General features: G+C 37.0%; 1 protein-coding gene across 1 annotated transcript in view; it reads left to right on the forward strand.

Annotated features, from left to right (window-relative positions):
* nudcd1 (NudC domain containing 1) overlaps positions 1 to 18772 on the forward strand; it is a 37399-nt gene that overhangs the window by 16382 nt on the left and 2245 nt on the right. The window contains exons 7-9 of the mRNA XM_004074087.4: positions 3143 to 3287; positions 4423 to 4548; positions 17753 to 17912. Of these exons, the coding sequence (XP_004074135.1) occupies positions 3143 to 3287; positions 4423 to 4548; positions 17753 to 17912 (431 nt within the window). The remainder of the gene's footprint in view (positions 1 to 3142; positions 3288 to 4422; positions 4549 to 17752; positions 17913 to 18772) is intronic.

The raw sequence follows: 18772 nt of genomic DNA on the forward strand, positions 1-18772 counted from the left end.
CCGGTATCAGACCGTGGAAAAAGTGAACAAAACACTGAAGCTCCGAAAACCGATCTCCAGCCGTTTTATGCACTACATCTCCCATGATGCATTGGGTCATAAGATTGACAGCGCACAAGGAGATCTGTTGTTAAACGTCTTGAAACAACGAACACACATCAATCTGTTTTTAAATCTTCTAACTTAACTTTTATCGCATTTTTTAGAAAAAAAAACAGCTGCAGTTTCCAGCTTTTTCTGACACAATTATCTCAAAAATGCATGTGAGATTGTGGAGGGACTGTAGATCAATACAGACCATGAGTTTCTCCTTTTTTTTTTTTTTTTGGATGCTGGTGTGCCGCGGGATTTTTTTTAAGGTTAAAGTGTGCCGTGGCTCAGAAAAGGTTGAAAAACACTGATTTAGAGTAACCAATTAACCCATGAAGCATGTTTTTGGATGGTGGGAGGAAGCTCGAGGAAACCCACACATGCACAGGGAGAACATGCAAACTCCACACAAAAGGGTCCCCCATTGATGTTCTATTTCAGGTCCCCCAGCCGGGACTTGAACCAGGGGCCTTCTTGCTGTGAGGCAAAAGATAACCACTGCGTCCCCCACCGTGCAGATGGAAACGTTTTAAACAACTTTACTCTGAAAGAAATGGCTTCAAAGAATGGATGTATTATTCAAAAATCTAAAAACCTGTCTTGTGGGATTTCCCGTTTACCGCTGTTACAATTTTGTTTTCTTATGTGAGAGCAAGGAGAGTTGAAGGAGTTTGCAAACTTACAAACTGAAGACTTTAATTTGGTGCTTTCCTCCTTTTTTTAATTAAACATAGCAGAAGCAAAAAGGCATGCAAGGGGCTTTAGTGATACAACAAAGGAAAGCTTTTTTCTCTGTGAAGCCACTGTCACTGGCTTCATTTGCTAGAGTTTTTCTTTTTTAACCCTCAGTGCTGCTTTGGGAAACGATCAACTACTGTACACAGTTTTTAATGTACCGCCTCTGGGAACAATGAAAACACAAACTAGGACATTGACATACTTTCCCTTGTTCTCATTTAACATTATTTAATGTAGATTTTTTTGTTTTGTTTTGGGTAGAATAGGTGGAATATGTTTGTCAGGTTCTGCAGACATCTGAGGACAAGTCAATATTATGTCAGATATGTCACATGAATAAAAAATGGCAGCTTCCATGAAAGCCATGTTTTTCTGCCCTTTCAAAAAAAAGACCGCTCAGTTTTAACATTGCATATTCATTTTTCAATTATGCAATACTTTTATTAGCCTTTTGTAGGGAATCTTTTTATTTTTTATCAAAAAATACTGTAAAAAAGGTTTTTTATTTTTTTTTTATTTTTGAACTGTTTCTCATTTTCATGTGTTTTCACAACAAAGTTTTCATGTGATTTGGAACCAGTGGCAATTTTGACTTACTGAATTGCCCTACGGGAATTAATAAAGTTAATCTTAATCTTTAAGGCTCAACAGCAGCATTTTTACATTAACCTGAAGTCTCTGAAATTTTGCAGAAGCGCCCATTCTAAGGTAACCTTTGAGAATTTTTCCTGATAAGAGACTCAAGTAGAACCGCTGAGTCCACAGTAAAAAAATGAGAAGATGTTGTCATAAAATTAGACTGTTAAGGACTTTGGGACGGAAGCTTGAATAAAAAAAAAAAAAAGACATATCTGGAAAAAAACAAATGAAAAATACATAAACATGACAAAAGTAAAACCAGAGAAATGCACCACTGAAGAGAAAAGAGGAGTTGCGCAACAGCTGAGCAACACTGTCTTTAGTACACTAAAGGATAATCATTGTACCGATGATTTTTCCAAACCCAGACTGTGTGTACAGAAATTCACAGCTGTACATATTTGGTTGGCAGCCTCTATTAGCATGAATGCTGCAAGCAGCGCTGCCTTATGACCTTTTACTTGAGATTTTTTCCCTGGAGTTTGAGTCAGTAGAGAATTTCTGATTAATTGTGTAACAGGAAGCATGCCACCGTGCGGATCAAACTCATTTGCTTAAAACAAAGTCTGAAGCAGGTTACTGTGACCGTGGAACTTGAGGGAGAATGTTTTGTTGAAAGGCTCAAATAAAAAAAAAACACTATTGTGGGTTTAATTCAAATTTATTTAGTCTTTCCTTATATCCATAAATCCTCATTGATGTAATCTGGGATGTAACAGAACAATAAATAGATTTTCATTTTTTATTGTACTGATATGATTAGCAAGACCTTGTTCTCAGTTCTTTTTGTTCCATGTCTGAATGACATTATGCAAACTCTACGTCTGCATCCCATCCTGAGTGGCTGGGTCTTATTATAAGAATTTATAATTAGATATTTATTTGAGTTCTAGGAACATTTATTTCATCTTTATGACATAATTCCATGAAAACATCAACCTTTAATAGTTACATTTTACTTGCCCCCTTTCGTTTTTAAGAGAACCCATTTTTATTTCAGGGACCTTTGGTTCTAAACCCAACCCGATTTTTGCCATTATAAAAATGCAGTTAAGATGAAGTAACACGCGTTTCCGGCTGAATGAGACGGAGAAGCAGCAACCGTTACCTAGGTTACTGTCGGGTTGAATCAGCTCTCTGATCTGAAGCATCCTGTCTCTGATGATGCTTTTTATTTGTCCGAAAATTCCTGACAAAACGACCCTGTAAATTAAAGCATGTATTTGTTTGGTATTAAAAAGAAAAAATCTCACTGAAAAGTAATATTCTTAAATATAGAAAAGAAAATCTGTATAGTTGTTGCGGGATTAGTTGGTGGTGGTGGGAGTGACACTCTATAAGTTAAAGCAAATATAATGGGTTTAATGGAAATTAGAGATGTTGCAATTTCTCTGTTTAAATATTCTTCAAGTTGTTCTAATAACTATTATGATTGAATTTAAGAAGCTGTAAACCTCTTGGTTTTACAGAATAAATGTTATTATCAATCTAAAGGATCCTCATTGCTTGATGCAGCAATTTTTTAAACCTTTTAAATCACATTTGAATTTTTTTTTCTCACAGTTTCAATTTAAAACGACAAATAGTAATACATCAATTTTTAACACAAATGATTTTGACTCACAGCTTGTTGCCTTTTTGCTGTATAACTGTGTTTTTGCCACCGTTTCCTCAGCCTGGAGGTGATCCTGCAGAAGCGTAGTGAAGGACCCATGTGGCCAGAGCTGGTGATGGGTGACAGAAGAGGGGAGTTTGTGATGAGTGACGAGCAGGCTGCACTCATCCATGAGAGACTGACCCATCTCACTTCTGAGGACATGGTGAGGAAAATTCCTTATATTTTACTCTCGAAATGACATAGTTAAATGCAAATGAAATCCTCAAAAATTTCCATCCTTATCAAAAGTCTTTATGTTTAAATTTATGTTGAAAGATGTAAAGGCTCATTCAGATGGTTGAAAAAAAAAAAAAAAAAAGATTTGGTCTTTTTCATAATTGAAATTTAAGTTTAATCCACTAACAGATAATGTATAACATTTAAAACACAAAACAAAACCAAAGAAATGAATTAAATAATCTCTGTAGGGACAAAGCTTGATGATTTTTCTGCTTGTGAATCATTTTTAAGTTGACTGACTTGTTTGGATTTGGTGCTATAAGCCTTTCCCAGAAGAATAAGCAGCAACAACTGCTTGTTAGAATAAATTTCACAGCTGCAATAGTTTTTATGCTTGTTTGTAATCATCCTAGAATGAAATTGCTCTTTTAATGCTCAAATGTTTTTTTTTAATACCAATGCTGCACCATCAAATGTCTTTAATCTGACATGAAATGTATTTTAAGTTCTGCTATCTGTAGATAGAACTGCTTTCATTTATGCACAAATTGTGACATTTTTACAGCCAATTTGGACTAAATGCTTTATTTCTTTATTTATCTATTTGTTTCTTGTCACAAATTCAGAACTAAAGGCAGAAAAATTGTTATTTTTATGTGTTAGCAGCAAAAATACTTGCCTCAGATCAATAAAAGATTGAATCCAGATGATTAGCAGAGTTGATCCAACCTTGTACTTTAGACTCATGAAGGTCATTTTAGAAAAAGCATCCTTTCACAAAGAAAAGTGATGCTGCTCATTTAAAGTCTGTTTAATTAAATGTGTGCATTCTCTGCTAAAGGATAAAATCCACGTGTAAACTGACGGATGATGATCTCGTTAAGATCTAGAATGATTACCGTACAATTTTTGGCCCAATAATATTTTTGGTTTTCACTTTCCATTTATACAGTTAGAACATTTGGAGCCACATCTGCTTCCACCCTCACTCTTTTTTGGACTTATAAGGGCCCACTCGAAGGCTTTCATGAAAAATCCATCCTTTCACATGTTAATACATGCAAAATAAGTGTACCTGCGGCTTCTTTTATGTCACACTGGCTTTCCTTTGTGCCCAGAATGGAAACCCTGACAGGGACAAGCCCCCTTGTAACTCTCAGGAGCTGGAGGATTGTGACGGGTATCCAGAAGACAGCTTCACGCTCGCTCACTTCGATGAAATATCACTCAAACCTACTCAGGTGGTGAGTAACACGTCTCCCTGTTTTCTGGACACTTTTTTTATTTGTTTGCCAATCTTTTAAGGTGGTTCCCTTATTTTTTAGTCCCACTTCTTGTTTCTTTCATTCCTTTAACATGATGTGATTATCTTATGATAACATTTTTATGTTTGACCTCCTTCACACAAGCAAATGATAGATTTCATTGCTCATTTCATTGTAAGAATGTTGTTTTTCTACTCGAACAGATACCATTAATCAATGTTTACAGTAGCCTTTTAGCTGAGTATCTTCCTGTCACTTTGGTGTGATGCATATTAGGAATGGACTGTAGGAGCCGGTGCAATGGTCATGAAGAGGTAATAAAGTCACTACTGCTCTGCAAACTTTCAAGAACCGGTGAAGGATAGTTCAACTTAGCCATCTGCAGATAAATGTAATAATTTTTCATAAATAAACTAGAAATTAATGAGACCGTCTTGACAGTTTTATAGTTGGTCTGATTTAATGAGACAGTATGGCTATGAAAGTATTTATCAGACACAATGAAGCTAATTAGAGCTCATAGTATTATAGAGAATACTACCTGGAGAATATTTCTATTGAATGAAAATGACCCACTTTATGCTGATGATGTTGTGATGTCCTTCTACTCTAAAACGATGAACACACTGGGCATGTGAGTGCATTCAAAAACACACTGAATGTGATTTTGAACATGCCTTTTAGCATATGTCGCTACCCAATACCTGCGCATGTACCCATAGTTGGACAGGGCGTGGTGCGAAATGTCAGAGTGGTGCAAATCTCCAGGTTTTTGATTTTACAGCTCTGTTCTGAAAGACTTGATTTAATAAAATTCCGGCCAGGCACAAACCACGATTTCTCCTTCATGATCAATTTTCAAATGGTTGACACTTTTGTTTACTAAAAAGGATGCAACCCATACGTCAATGCCAAATCCGAATCCCAGTTTAACTGGTGTAACTTTCAGTGCACTTTCATTTGCCATGTGATTTCTACAAAGAGCCCGCAAACAGACTTGTGTGAGTTTTGCATGTGGAAGCCCGAAACAAGCATATGCTGAGATAGATTTTTCTTGGACGGTGTGACATTTTATTGTGACCACACAGAGAGCTGTAAAATCAGAGTCTCGTTTACTGAAACCAACTTGCTAAGAAAGAAGCTCTAACGCTTCCACCAAATGAAGCTTCATAGACGTTTTAAAGAAGTGAGTGACAGAAAATGTCAAAGGTAAGATTTGTTTGGATGTTTTATGCACGTTGAGGCAGCAATAACACCTTTCGCGTCAAAATTCTCTCAAGTGGTAAAAGAGAAACAAAAAAAAAGAGACAGAGCTTTATTCTGAATGCAAAATCACAGCCAAGTTCAAGGTAAACACTCTTTTCAGTCTGAAACTAGTTTTGAGGACATTTTTCTTTTAGAAAAAAATAACAATTTGACATCTAAAGAAGGAAATATTATTTTTTAAGATGGATTTTTGCTTGAGTTAAGAAATAGTTATAGAGCTCAGAATAACAAAGGTCTTCCTTAATTATCATGAATTAGAGCCTTTTCCCAGTGGAACTAATGGAATACAGCCTAAATATTTTAGTACATGCTCATATGGTTTGGCAATTTTCAAATATTTTACCTAACATGTTACACAGTTTAGTTTAATATTTCTTGAACAGAAATAGAATAGAATAGAATAGAATTGAATAGAATATAATTAAGAATGGGCGATGTACAAGTGCCAGTAACTTATTGGACAATATTTGCATAATTTGAGTTTATCTGTATCGGTCTGATATTAAAAACTTTACTGATATTCCTCTGACTGTTTTCAGAAAAACTTTATTTTTTAAATATATATTTGTTTCTAATAGCTTATGTTCACAGTCATAATCAGTTATTGACCGTTTACAGGTAAACGTCATTTTTGATAGTGATGCATGTTGTGCCCAATAGAACCCTGGCAATTCAAATTCAAATTCAACTTTATTTATATAGCGCTTTTCATGCTTCATAGCATCTCAAAATGCTTCCCAAAGAAAGAATAAAACAAATATGATAAAAAAAAATATATAATAGTTAAAATAATAAACAAAGTAAAAAAGAATGTAATAATAATACAAATAAATGCAAATAATAATAAAATAAATGAATTAATAAAAACACACAAAAAACCCAACACATACACATCCCTCCTTTAAAATAAAAACAAATAAAATTAGCTGTTAAATTTTTATAAAATCAAATAAAAACATGTGGACAAGTAAAAACTATGTAAAAGCTTTACTAAAAAGATGTGTCTTAAGTTTTTGCTTAAAAACCTCCACAGTGGCTGAAGCCCTCACGTCCTCAGGCAGGCTGTTCCACAGGCGAGGTCCACAGTGCTGAAATGAGGCCTCGCCGTGCGTTTTAGTTCTGACCTTTGGGACCACTAGCAGACCTGCACCTGTGGACCTGAGGGCTCTGGGAGGGTCATAGACTAAAAGTAAATCTGATAAAAATGAGGGTCCAGTTCCATGTAAACTTTTATAAACTAATAAAAGAACCTTAAAATCGATCTTAAAGCTGACAGGGAGCCAGTGCAAAGACTTCAAAATTGGAGTAATGTGCTCCTTCTTTCTGGTTCTGGTTAAAAGGCGTGCAGCTGAGTTTTGAACAAGCTGCAGCCGGTTTACAGTATTTCTCTTAGCACCAGAAAGAAGAGCATTACAATAGTCTATCCTAGAAGTTATAAAAGCATGGATTAATATTTCAGCACTGGCTTGTGAGAGAAAGGGTCTCACTCGGGCAATATTTCTAAGATGATAAAATGCAGTCTTTGTAACTTGGTTTGCGTGTGCTTCAAAGTTAAGATCTGCATCTAAAATCATACAGAGGTTTTTTACTTTATTGCACACATTCAGATTAAAAGTTGATAAATAGGATTGGACCCTTTCTCTCTCAGCTTCAGGACCAACAATTAAAATGTCAGTTTTGTCTTGATTGAGCTTTAAGAAGTTCTCTCCCGTCCATGTTTCAATATCTAAAACACAATTTAAAAGGTCATCAATGGGTCCCATGTCATCAGGAGACACAGCCACATATAACTGGGTGTAATCAGCATAACTATGAAAGTTTATGCCATGTCTCCTGATGACATCACCTAGCGGTAGCATGTAGAGGTTAAAAAGTGTGGGGCCAAGGACCGAACCTTGTGGCACACCACATGTCAGTCCGTGCCTCCCAGATGATGCATCATTTACACTAACAATAAAATCTCTTCCTGTGAAGCAGGATTCAAACCAGCTGTACACAGTTCCAGTGATCCCAACCATGTCATGCAGTCTGTTTAGAAGAATGGAGTGGTCAACTGTGTCGAAGGCTGCACTCAGGTCCAGCAATACTAAAACAGATGTTTTCTTTTCATCAAAATTGGACCTGAGATCATTTATAACCTTGGCCAGCGCCGTCTCTGTGGAGTGATGTGATCTAAAACCTGACTGAAATTTTTCTAAAATATTATTTTTATTAATAAAATCATTTAGTTGGATTAAAACTAGTTTTTCTAAAATCGTACTTAAAAATGGCAGGTTTGACACTGGCAGGTAATTATCTAGATTTGAAACATCTAAACCGCTCTTCTTCAGAGTGGGTCTCACTATAGCAGTCTTTAAGGATGTGGGAAAGATCCCAGTCTGAAGAGAGCGATTGACGATGTTCAGGAGTTCCTCCTCACAGGATGAAGACACAGACTTAAAAAGAGAGGTGGGGATGGGATCCAGAGAACAGGTTTTACTTTTAAGTTGGGAAATCATTTTACGAAGCTTTGCAGCATCAATCAAGACAAAACTCTCTAGTGTGTTCTTAAAAGGCAAACAAAATGCATCAAACTGAACTGTTAGTGGTCGTTGGGTGATATTAAATCTAATGTTATTTATCTTATCAGTGAAGTGGACTGCAAACTCCTCACATTTTAAACTGCTAAGAATAGAATATGGGCTGGAAGAGATCGGATTGATTAGTCTGTCAATGGTGGAAAAAATAATCTTTGGATTAGAAAAATTGCAGCTATTAATTTTGAATAGTAATTTATTAAACATGCTTTGCATGTTTAATAAATTTGTTGTATTGGGTTAGTTTTTCCTTAAAGATTTGGTAATGAATTGTTAGTTTTGTTTTGCGCCAATTTCGTTCAGCAACCCTACAGATTTTCTTAAGTCTCTGGGTTATCTCTGTTCTCCAAGGAGGGGGTGCTTTGGCTTTGACCGTTTTTATTTTTAAGGGAGCGACTTTGTCCATTATTGATATGAGCTTGCTATTGAAGTTTTGGACAGATACATCAACAGAAAGACTTAGAGTGTTTGGTTGGTTGTGTTCCAGATGTGAGGTGAAGTTTGCAGCCATGGGGAGCTTATGGTTCACAGTTATGTCCAATTTTCAATAAATGGTCTAAATATTTACATGAAAGTTTTAAAGTGATACTTGTCCCTAATGAGATCCTTTGCTGTATGTTGTTAAAAAGGTCAAGTAATAATAATATAATAATGGATTGGATTAATCTGCGCTTTTCCGGACGCTCAAAGCGCTTACAATTTGTCCGTTATTAATTCACTCCTTATTCATACGTGGGGGTAGGCTGACAGAGGCGTGGCTGCCAGTGTGCGTCTACAGCCCTTCTTACCATCACCGAGACATTCATACACATTCACACACCAGTGGAGCCACACTGGAGGTAGTGAAGGTGAAGTGTCTTGCCCAAAGTCACAGCGACAGTTGACTGGGGGGAGCGGGGATCGAACCGCTGATCAAGCGCCTGAGCCACTGCCGCCCTTAAGTACAATGTGATCGTCCAGTAAAGGAAAAGTTGTGCATTTTTAATAAAGAAACAAATCTTAACTTTGTGTTACTGTCGACACTTAATTATCGCTAATGGCAAATATCGGCTATCGGCCACAGTTGCAAGGGAAATATCGGTTATCGGTATTGGACAAAACATTATATAGAATCGGAAATGTTATTGTAATTGCCAGCAGCAGTTAAACTGTGGGTGGTCCAACAGTGCACAGGGGAATAGTGAGTAAAAGTAAAAATAGAAAATAAACAATAACAAACAGCACAAAACAAAAGGCGAGAAACACAATGGTAAAATACATAAATAGAATTAGGGTAATCCTTTTTGCTCATATATTCCTATTTTTTCATCTGGAGGGAACAAAAAAATCACACTTTTCATGCATTTGTTCATCCACCCTTTAGTTTTTCACTTCTAAAAGTAGAACAAGAACAAAAATAAATGTTTTGCAGATTAATCATCTTATTTAGCTATAAAGCATTTCTAAATTGTGCCAAATTTTAGTTTTTTGCTTTTTTTCATTATTTGTGGGATCTGATTTGGGTATATGGATTTAACCATTGAGGAACATTTTTACAACAGAAAAATAAAATTCTCTTTGTAATCTGAGACAACTATGAACAAATTGTCTTACTTTTAGTGCTGAGCTTTTTACATTTACAATTACAAAACAAAAGCCAGTTTGATATCTGGAAAGGCTTAGAATCAAATCTCCAGTCTTACAATGTCACTTTATTCTGTTAGACATATGAACACTAAAGGATGTGGATGTTTTTCCTTTTTCCAATGTAGATATGTAGCATTTTGCAACAGTACTATTCATCTGGGAACATTTGTGTGTGTCCATGTAGGCGTCTCTTTTCTCCATTTCTTTAGCGGTAACCCATGTGTGTTAATGGTGAGTAGTCTACCTGCGCAAAAACTGTTATAAATGAGCCCTTTCATTACGCAATAAAAGGCTAATATTACATGAACACAACACAGCATCTCTGGTCGGGCTCCGATGAAGGCTTAATGTGCAAACCCTTTAATGTTTCTCCTCCATTTACTGTGCAAACAGTAAGCAGCTGCCCTCAAACAAGCTGGATTGATGTCGTCTCTTTTCCATCATCCTTTTAAAGAAGAATCGGACTGTTTGCTGCACATGTGACTCAGCGTGTAGATGTATAGAAGTGTGTTTGTGTGTGTGTGTGTGTAAGCGCTGCTTTATTTGTCCCTCCAATATCTCATCGAGCAAGCCTTACCTTTCTATTCTTGAGTTCCCAAACCCCATCGCTCTCGCCTTGATGCTTCACCCGCTTGAGTGCCCAGCAGGAAATCTGCTGACCTTTTTTTTGAGAAAACCTTTCAGCTCCAAATTCTGGCGGCTTCTATTAAATTGACACTTTTGTCGATGGGCTTCTCTGTGGCTCTGATCGCAGCTGAAAAGTAAAATAATAGTTATTTTAATGTGCTCTTTTGGGGGTTACCAGGAGTCGCCTTCACTCCTCAGGTCCCCAAGACCTTACAAAATCAAGTGAATCAGAAGATCTGGATGCTGAGGTTTGGTTGTAGATTTTCTAGATCACTGTAATTGTGAGAAAAATATTATTTAGCACATATAACCATTCATTTAAAAACTTTTAAAAACAGATTTTTACCGTTTGACTTGCGGCACTAAGTCCCTTTAGGTTCTGATTTTAAGTAATTCATTCTTATTACAATAAAAATAGGTGCTTTGTACAACAGTCTTGAAAAGCAACATTTTCCCTAATCTTTTAATGAAATTTACATGCAGGTTCAAAGATGGAGGCTGTCTCCTGTTTGTATCTGCCAAATCTTCCTTGTGGCATGATCACTCTTGAAGTATAAGATGAAAGGTTTTATCACCCATTAGCTTTGTTTGCATGGTACCATCAAAGCAGAGAGGAAGCTGTCTGGAGTTAAAGCCTAACTGCAGAGACTGCATTTCTAAGAATCCCACAACTTTCATTTATAAACATGGATTCAAATTCAAATTCAACTTTATTTATATTGCGCTTTCCATGCTACATAGCATCTCAAAGTGCTTCCCAGAGAAAGAATAATAAAAACAAATAAGATAATATATATATATATATATATATATATATAATAGTTAAAATAATAAACAAATTAAAAAGAATGCAATACTTATAAAAATAAGTGCAAATAATAATAAATTAAATGAATTAATAAAACACACACATGATGAAGGCATGCAGACTCCACAGTGTGGATGGTTCAAAAACTTCCAGAGATGCTACCTCAGCTGTAGTAATTTTGTTGCCATTTTGGGTATTAACAACTTTCCAGCATCTCCCCATTCATTTGAAAGTGTAAAAATGTTAACATAGTGGGTATGTGACGTGTGTGTGTGTGTGTAATTGCTCAAGCCAATCATTATCCTTCAACAGCTGAAGTACGGGGCTTGATCTCCAGTAGCCTCTTTTAAAGACAAACTCAGACTGTGTTTTAAACATGTTCTTGTGGCATTTTTGGCATCTGGCTCAAAACTGTACGGCTGGATAGCTCCAGTATTAAGGGTAAATTGGGGTTGTGAGTGGCTGTATGCTAGCAGGAGTGCGTTTAAACAGAGTGATGACAGGAAGTAGGGGAAGGCTTACTCTGGCCCAACAGTTCCGCCCACAACTTGGAGACAAATTTCTGAAGAACTATTGCCACTCTGCTGAAACTATTTCCTAGAAAATAGACAGGCTTTTTAATTTTGGCTAAAAACTGCATAATAATTAAAAGGCCACTGAGAACGCTTTTCGGAGTTCCTCTTTAAAACTGAAAAGTTGTCTTTTTTACATATAGATAAAAAACATGGTGATTTTTAAACATAAGAATTGGTTGCCTATGTATCATATTGTAAATATGTTGTAGTATGTTTAAAAAAAAGCATTTAGAGAAAGGATACATTTAAACGCATATGATTTAACTTTTAAGAAAATGAATGAACTGTGCCCACGTGAACTGCATGATGACTGCACTGATGAAAAAAGTAACAGTTGACAACCTCCTGGATTCTGTTCATGTCTGTGTTTCATACTTCTTTCAACTGTGCAGCCTCTTCCTTGATGGCTTTGATCGCACAGGCTTTTACTTCACACTATAACTAAGTTAGTCAAGTAAGTGAAAAAAGCTAAATCTGTTTAGCTTGTTCTTGCTAAAAGAATTTTAAGCCCTTCCTGACAGTTTGGACCTTCAGAAGGTCAACTTAATTTATAATATTTTCCCAGCTGGTACTATATTTCCCCAATTTTTTTTTACATTCCTCAGATGGATTAGTTGCCGCCTACTGGTACCTTTCAGAGAACATCAGGTGGTTGGTCATACTATCAGTGAGGATTTGAAACTGTAACCGTAAGAGGAATTCTCCTCTTTAGCCAGACTTTAGAAAAGTCACGGGCCTTTGTGATTTCAATTCATCCAAAAATAATCCAAACTCCTCAATAGTTCACCACTGTGCTATAATGATTATTTTTGGACAAAAGCTACAGTTCTGCAGCAGCTGCTCCTCACATAGATCCATGCATTTATAAATAAAAGTGACAGCATGTGGCTGCACAATGAGCTTTAGGCTGACGTCCTGGAATCTGGTTGTTTAAAGCCTTTTCAGACTTTCTGTCAGCTTAGTTAGATCATAAAACATTTATGTATACACATTCAATCCATGCCCAAGATCATTGAACAATATGTTTGTATTAAATGAAAGTCTATAAACAAATGAAATTCTTAACTTTTCCATTGAAAAACAGTGATCTCCAAGTAGGCTAAAAGGGCCAGTACTGGTCATTTTTTTCTTTTAGAAAAAGAAACGGTCTTAAAACAGCACACATCTGCTTGAAACATTTTTTAAACATATATATTTTTAATCTTTTGAACCTCCACGCACGTCATCAGAGGTTCACAGCACTTCTTTGCCAACGGATTTCAGAGGCATAGCTACATTATTTACATTGTTAGCTTAAACTTTTCAGCGGAAAATGTAAACAAAAGTGCAGCTCTGTGTACACCCGCCTGGATGCAGAAGGAACATTGGCATCTAACTGTCATCACCCACAAATCTGAGTTTGAAGTGGGCCCTTTTCTTTACATGTCCACTCACTTTACTTGAAAGAGAAGATCGTCTGTTTAATTGACGGATGACACAATATTCCTGCAGCTCCACAATGTCTCTTGTGCCATCAGCTGTCACCCTTATACTGAGTCTCCAGAAAAGCCTGAATTTGGAATATCAAACATAGATGGTGCAGACTGTTGTTAGAATCTGCATGCAGAACATCACTCCAGATCAAAGAGATCTAGTCCAAAGTGGCAGCTGACTTTACTACCAACATGGCATTTTGTTCTACTCTGTTTTTTAACTGCACCTATCTGCCAGACTGTCCCATGAGTGAAATATTAATAACAAACCATAGAAATTCTTTAAGTGTTGTGGCTACTGAGATTATTGAAGATCTTGGTGATGACACAAACACACCCCCAACACACTTACATAAACCCTTTAAAAAAGTAAACTTTTATTTCTGAACCATCTTTTTCCTTTTAAAAAAAAAATGAATTGGACACCTTGTCTGTGGTCATATTGAATTCAATTTCAATTCAATTCAATCTTATTTGTATAGCCCAAATTCACAACAACAGTCGTCTCGATGGGCTTCGTGCCGGTAATTTAAGGTTAACATACAATCAAAAAGGATCAAAAATGCATAGAATTCAATGGGATAACGCTAAAACTTTAACTAAACAGACTAAACTAAACTGGCATCGCCCCCTCCATAAATTATCCTTAACATCCTTTTCTTCCATTGTGTTGGCTTGACAATTGATATTCTGCAGATACCTTTTGGTAAGGATTACTAATATTTAACCTGGTTACCATCAGAAGAACCCACTGTCCCCTTCATTGTACTACACACATCTATTGTGTTAAAAAAAAGAAGCTGTAATGGATTCCATTCACTCTGGTTGATGTAAACGGCTCAGAGTTGGCAATCATTTAAATTCAGCCACCCTTTAAAGTAAAAATACCAAGCCGTTTTTGACTTTCTCTGAAGGATTCTAATGAAGGGGTCAGTTAAAAAGTTTGATACTTAAAAGGTAAAAAACAGTTTTTAACCTTTTTCCATTTAACCACACTGATGGCTAAATCCTGTTCATCTTTCACACCATTTTTTTGGCAGCTAAACTGAAGTAAAAAGTAAGTTTTCAGTAAATAAATACAAATATACAAACTTATTTTTTCATTCAGTCAAACTTCTCAAATTGCAGGGGCTATTTCTACTCTTTTATGCTTTGAAAGGCTTTGGAAAGGCTCTAACCTCATTTTTGTCTCTCTGTTGGGTTGGTGCAGAAGTGGCAGCGGGACCCAGGATTAATTGTAAATGTGACCTAACATTTCAACAAATCTCTTTTGGGATTGTTTGCTGGAAAAACCCGTCCCCATGGAAGGCGGACACAGGCCGTAGGGCTTTAGATTCTAGATCATGTTTTTGTTCTATGGTGCCACTGATAGATCCATTCCTTTGTTTTTAATTCTTGTAGAAAAGGTCCATTGGGATACACTTGCAGCTTTGTAACTTTTAATTCATGTTTTAGTATTTTTTTCTATTCTTAAAGTATGTACATTAAGACAAAAAAACAAACTTTTTATGTTTTATATTCATGTAATTGGCATCCTTGCAGCAACTATTGTGGTTGTATCTAAGAATTATAACTGATTTGATAACCTTGATTTTAATTCCCACTGAGGCCCACTGCGGGTTGAGGATGCTATTTTTCTTGTTTTATCGAGGCAATAATGATAAAATAAAAACGGTCCCCTGACTTTATCCTTTTTTTTATTTTGAGACTCTCTGGTTAATGCGGGTCAGCAAGCCTTCAAACTTGGTCAGAGAGGGAACACAAATGATGAAACAACAAAATCCAGCCTTGGACGCACCTAAAAATGTGTGCGGGGAATGCAGCAATGTGCCATCTTCTCTTCTCCCGCACCTGAGCTTGTGCACGCTGGAGGGGGATAATCAGGGAGCTTGTGGAATGCTCCTTTGTGACATCACAACGGCTCATTAATTTAAAAAGAGCGTCTTTGTGACAATTTGATTGACAGAAATTAAAAAAGTAAATACTCAGAAATGCAAAAATGAGATAATTTTTTACATTAGTTCTCTTTCTTCAGAACAATGCCACACACACATGTCAAAAAAATCAAAAAACATGAGGAGGACTTTAAAGGAAATTCTGAAACAGTTGTCAGTAAGACGTGTTCTTGATTAAAAAACAATGCTGGGTTGATTGGGAATATCAGATTTTGGTGCTCAAAGGAGCAACTTGTTTCAATGGTTGTCAATGAAAGGAGACAGAACTAATCAATAAGAGTGCTTCCCACAAGTTTGAAGTTTAATGAAATCGGTATTGATTGGAGCCTCTGGCTAAAATACCTATTTTTGTAGTCAATTATTCACTTATTTGTCTTGTTCTAATCATTTTTGTCTTTGTTTCAATAACCGTTTGCATCCCTACCACTCAAACAGAAGCGCGGCCAAAGCTAACATCTGTTTCTCAATCAAACAGGAGCAGCTAGAAGATTTGAGAGGCTGAGATTTTCGGAGAGGCCTAATAAACGTGGCCTTGTAATTTTTTTTTGCAGCATATTCTTTTGCCTGTTGTTAGTAGAGCCAGGGAGGGAGATGCAGCCTGACAGCCTTGGAGACACATTGACATTTGGAGGGGAAGGAAATGACTGATCGCTGTGAACAATCAGATGTCTACGAGCGATTATGTCACAAAAACAAGACCCCCCCCCCCCCCCCTTCCCCAGACAAACTGAGTCTGTCTAGAATAGCTGCAAACCACACACAGATTTATTAATGCCACAGACATGGACTTTTATGGTTGCCACATTTTGCTCAGCGGCTATCAGGCATTCTGAGATGGAGCTAAACCACAAAGAATGTTAAACGCCTGAATAACAATAGTGACCATTTGAAAAGAGTTTTGACACCCCCCCCCCCCCTTTTTTTTTTTGCATTAAAAATGAAAAAAGTGTTCTGGTCTGACAATTCTCTTGCAATCTAAATGTCGAGCCTTAAATTTGATTGAATAACATTCTCCACCTTTTGTAAAGTTGTCAATTAAAATCCTGGACCTCAAACTGATAGCTTTTGTGCAAAAGATCATTACAAGCCTGACTTTAACTTTTCCCCATTTAGTTAATGTGGTGCAACAGCCAGCGTGAAGTCTCCGTTGTCAACAGGACCTGATGACTCCTGTTCAGATGAGGTTAAGCAGATAATGTGGGTTCTTTAGAGTCTGCGAGAATAAAAATTGACTCGCCTCATTCATTTTTTTCCCACTTTTTTGGACTTGGTTATCTTATTGGTGAAGTGTCCAACAATCTCCTGACTTGTGAATTGTTGCAGAATTGATATGGATGCAATCTGATTGAATTGCACGCGGTCTAATGTTAGGAAAGAAAATTATTTAGTAACATGAAGTATTTGGTTTACAGAAGCTGGACAAACAAGAGCAAAGGTTGTTTGTTTGTTTTGTTTTGGAGACCTTTTTAAAGGATTTCCTGTCACATTTTCAGACACTTGATTTCTCCAGACCATCCCCACTGTGTTGTTATATTTATTTTTTTTATTTTTTTTAGCATTTTCAGTAATTTTAGCATCAATTGGAAAGTGGTTTAGAAATTTTATAAAAACGCACAAAGGATATCTGAAAGAAGAAAATGAAATAACCTGGGACTTCTATGGAGTCACAACTGAAAATAAAGACTAAAGTCAATACTAAAATCAAACTGTTGTCATGTTTTAACTTCTATTACATCTGCAATTAAAGCATTTTAAGGTGTTGAATCCACCTTCTCTTTTATTGTTCTGGGAAACTGCTCAGTGAGAATGTGTCTAGTGCAAACAAATGCACGATTCAAAGTGTGCTATCTACACTCACTGACATCATGCATGTGAGTTGCCATGATACTTACGTCGCTGTAAGGTTGGCCATCTGTCAGAAGCGGCTTAATAGCTTGTGAACAGAAGTGGTTGCTATTGACCTGTCACTTGAAAAAGATTATCAACAGTTCCCTCGATGCCATCATCATGACTCAAAGACACATTCCTGAATCTAGACTTCTGTCCATCTCATTATGGTGTTTTGCTGCCCTTAAATTCACAAGGCTTGTTTAATTAATTTTGTTTTTAGATGATTCTGTTTCAAACATGATATTTGTCTTTCATCTAAAACCAGATAACAGACAGCATCTTTCTTTTTTACCTGGGTTTTGTAATTGTGTATGAAATACAGAAAAACCTCATTTCCATAGGTAACTGAAACCAGCTTTCCATGAATGTGATCTGTGTGTTTCTGCAGGTGAATCTGGGGGGGCATCAGTACCTGTTCACAGTGGATGTTGACCCCTCTGAAATGCCATGTCTCTGCATTCGCCATGATGTGGACGCACTAGTTTGGCAGCCTCGTCCAAGTCAGCCTGGGGACATGTGGGAGCACATCGCTACATTTAACGCTCTGGGTAAGAGCCTACATTTATTTCTACTTGTACATTATATGTAGCAGACACAGCAGTACTGAGCGTGATGGCTGAAGATGAATGTCCTTTGTTTGGATAGAAATTCCTTTCTTTGGGAAGGCATATAATGTGCGTACAATACCTGATCCAGCGGTCATATGGGAGAACGCATCGCCTCAAATATCCAAGTGTTTATCTAGAAATGTTTTGGCGTAAATGTTGGCTGGCTTTAGTTTTGAGAAGAAATTAGGAAAATTACTCAAACAACCACAGATTCGGTTGGAATCGATAAGGGGGTGGGCATGCCAACACACATCAGACATGTCTGCATGCATACTATCATCCATGTTTGTGCTTGTAACCGTGATGATACTGAATGTGGAAAGGAAAGTGTGAACCCTTGACCCCGCCCCCAGATAAAAGGCCCACCCGACAAATGGGCATCCCCCACCACCACTACCAGAGGCGGTCTAGGGCAACCACAGTACGGCTGCAAAGTGCCTTGGGCAGTTCACTATCCAGATCTACTGCAGGTCCGGTATAGGGCAGAGGAAAGGGCTGACCCCCACCCCCTGGGGGGAGGGTACCCACTGTAAGAAAATGTGGCAAGCAAAGACCTGTCAGGCTCCAGTCCCTAAGCAAAGATAGAAATACGTAGCCCAAGGCAGGAATCAAACCTGCGGTCCTCTGATCAGAGGTCGACCACTCTACTTTTTCACCACCACAACTCAAGTTCATTGACTTAATTTTTATGACAGCTTGTGAAAGCTTTCCAGTAGCCTCAAAATCCCATCCAACGCATCAATTCATTAAACATTCATGTAAAGAAAAGAAACGAGTTGACATAAACAATGTGAAATGAG

Source organism: Oryzias latipes, chromosome 11, assembly GCF_002234675.1.
Source record: "Oryzias latipes chromosome 11, ASM223467v1".
Taxonomy (NCBI): domain Eukaryota; kingdom Metazoa; phylum Chordata; class Actinopteri; order Beloniformes; family Adrianichthyidae; genus Oryzias; species Oryzias latipes.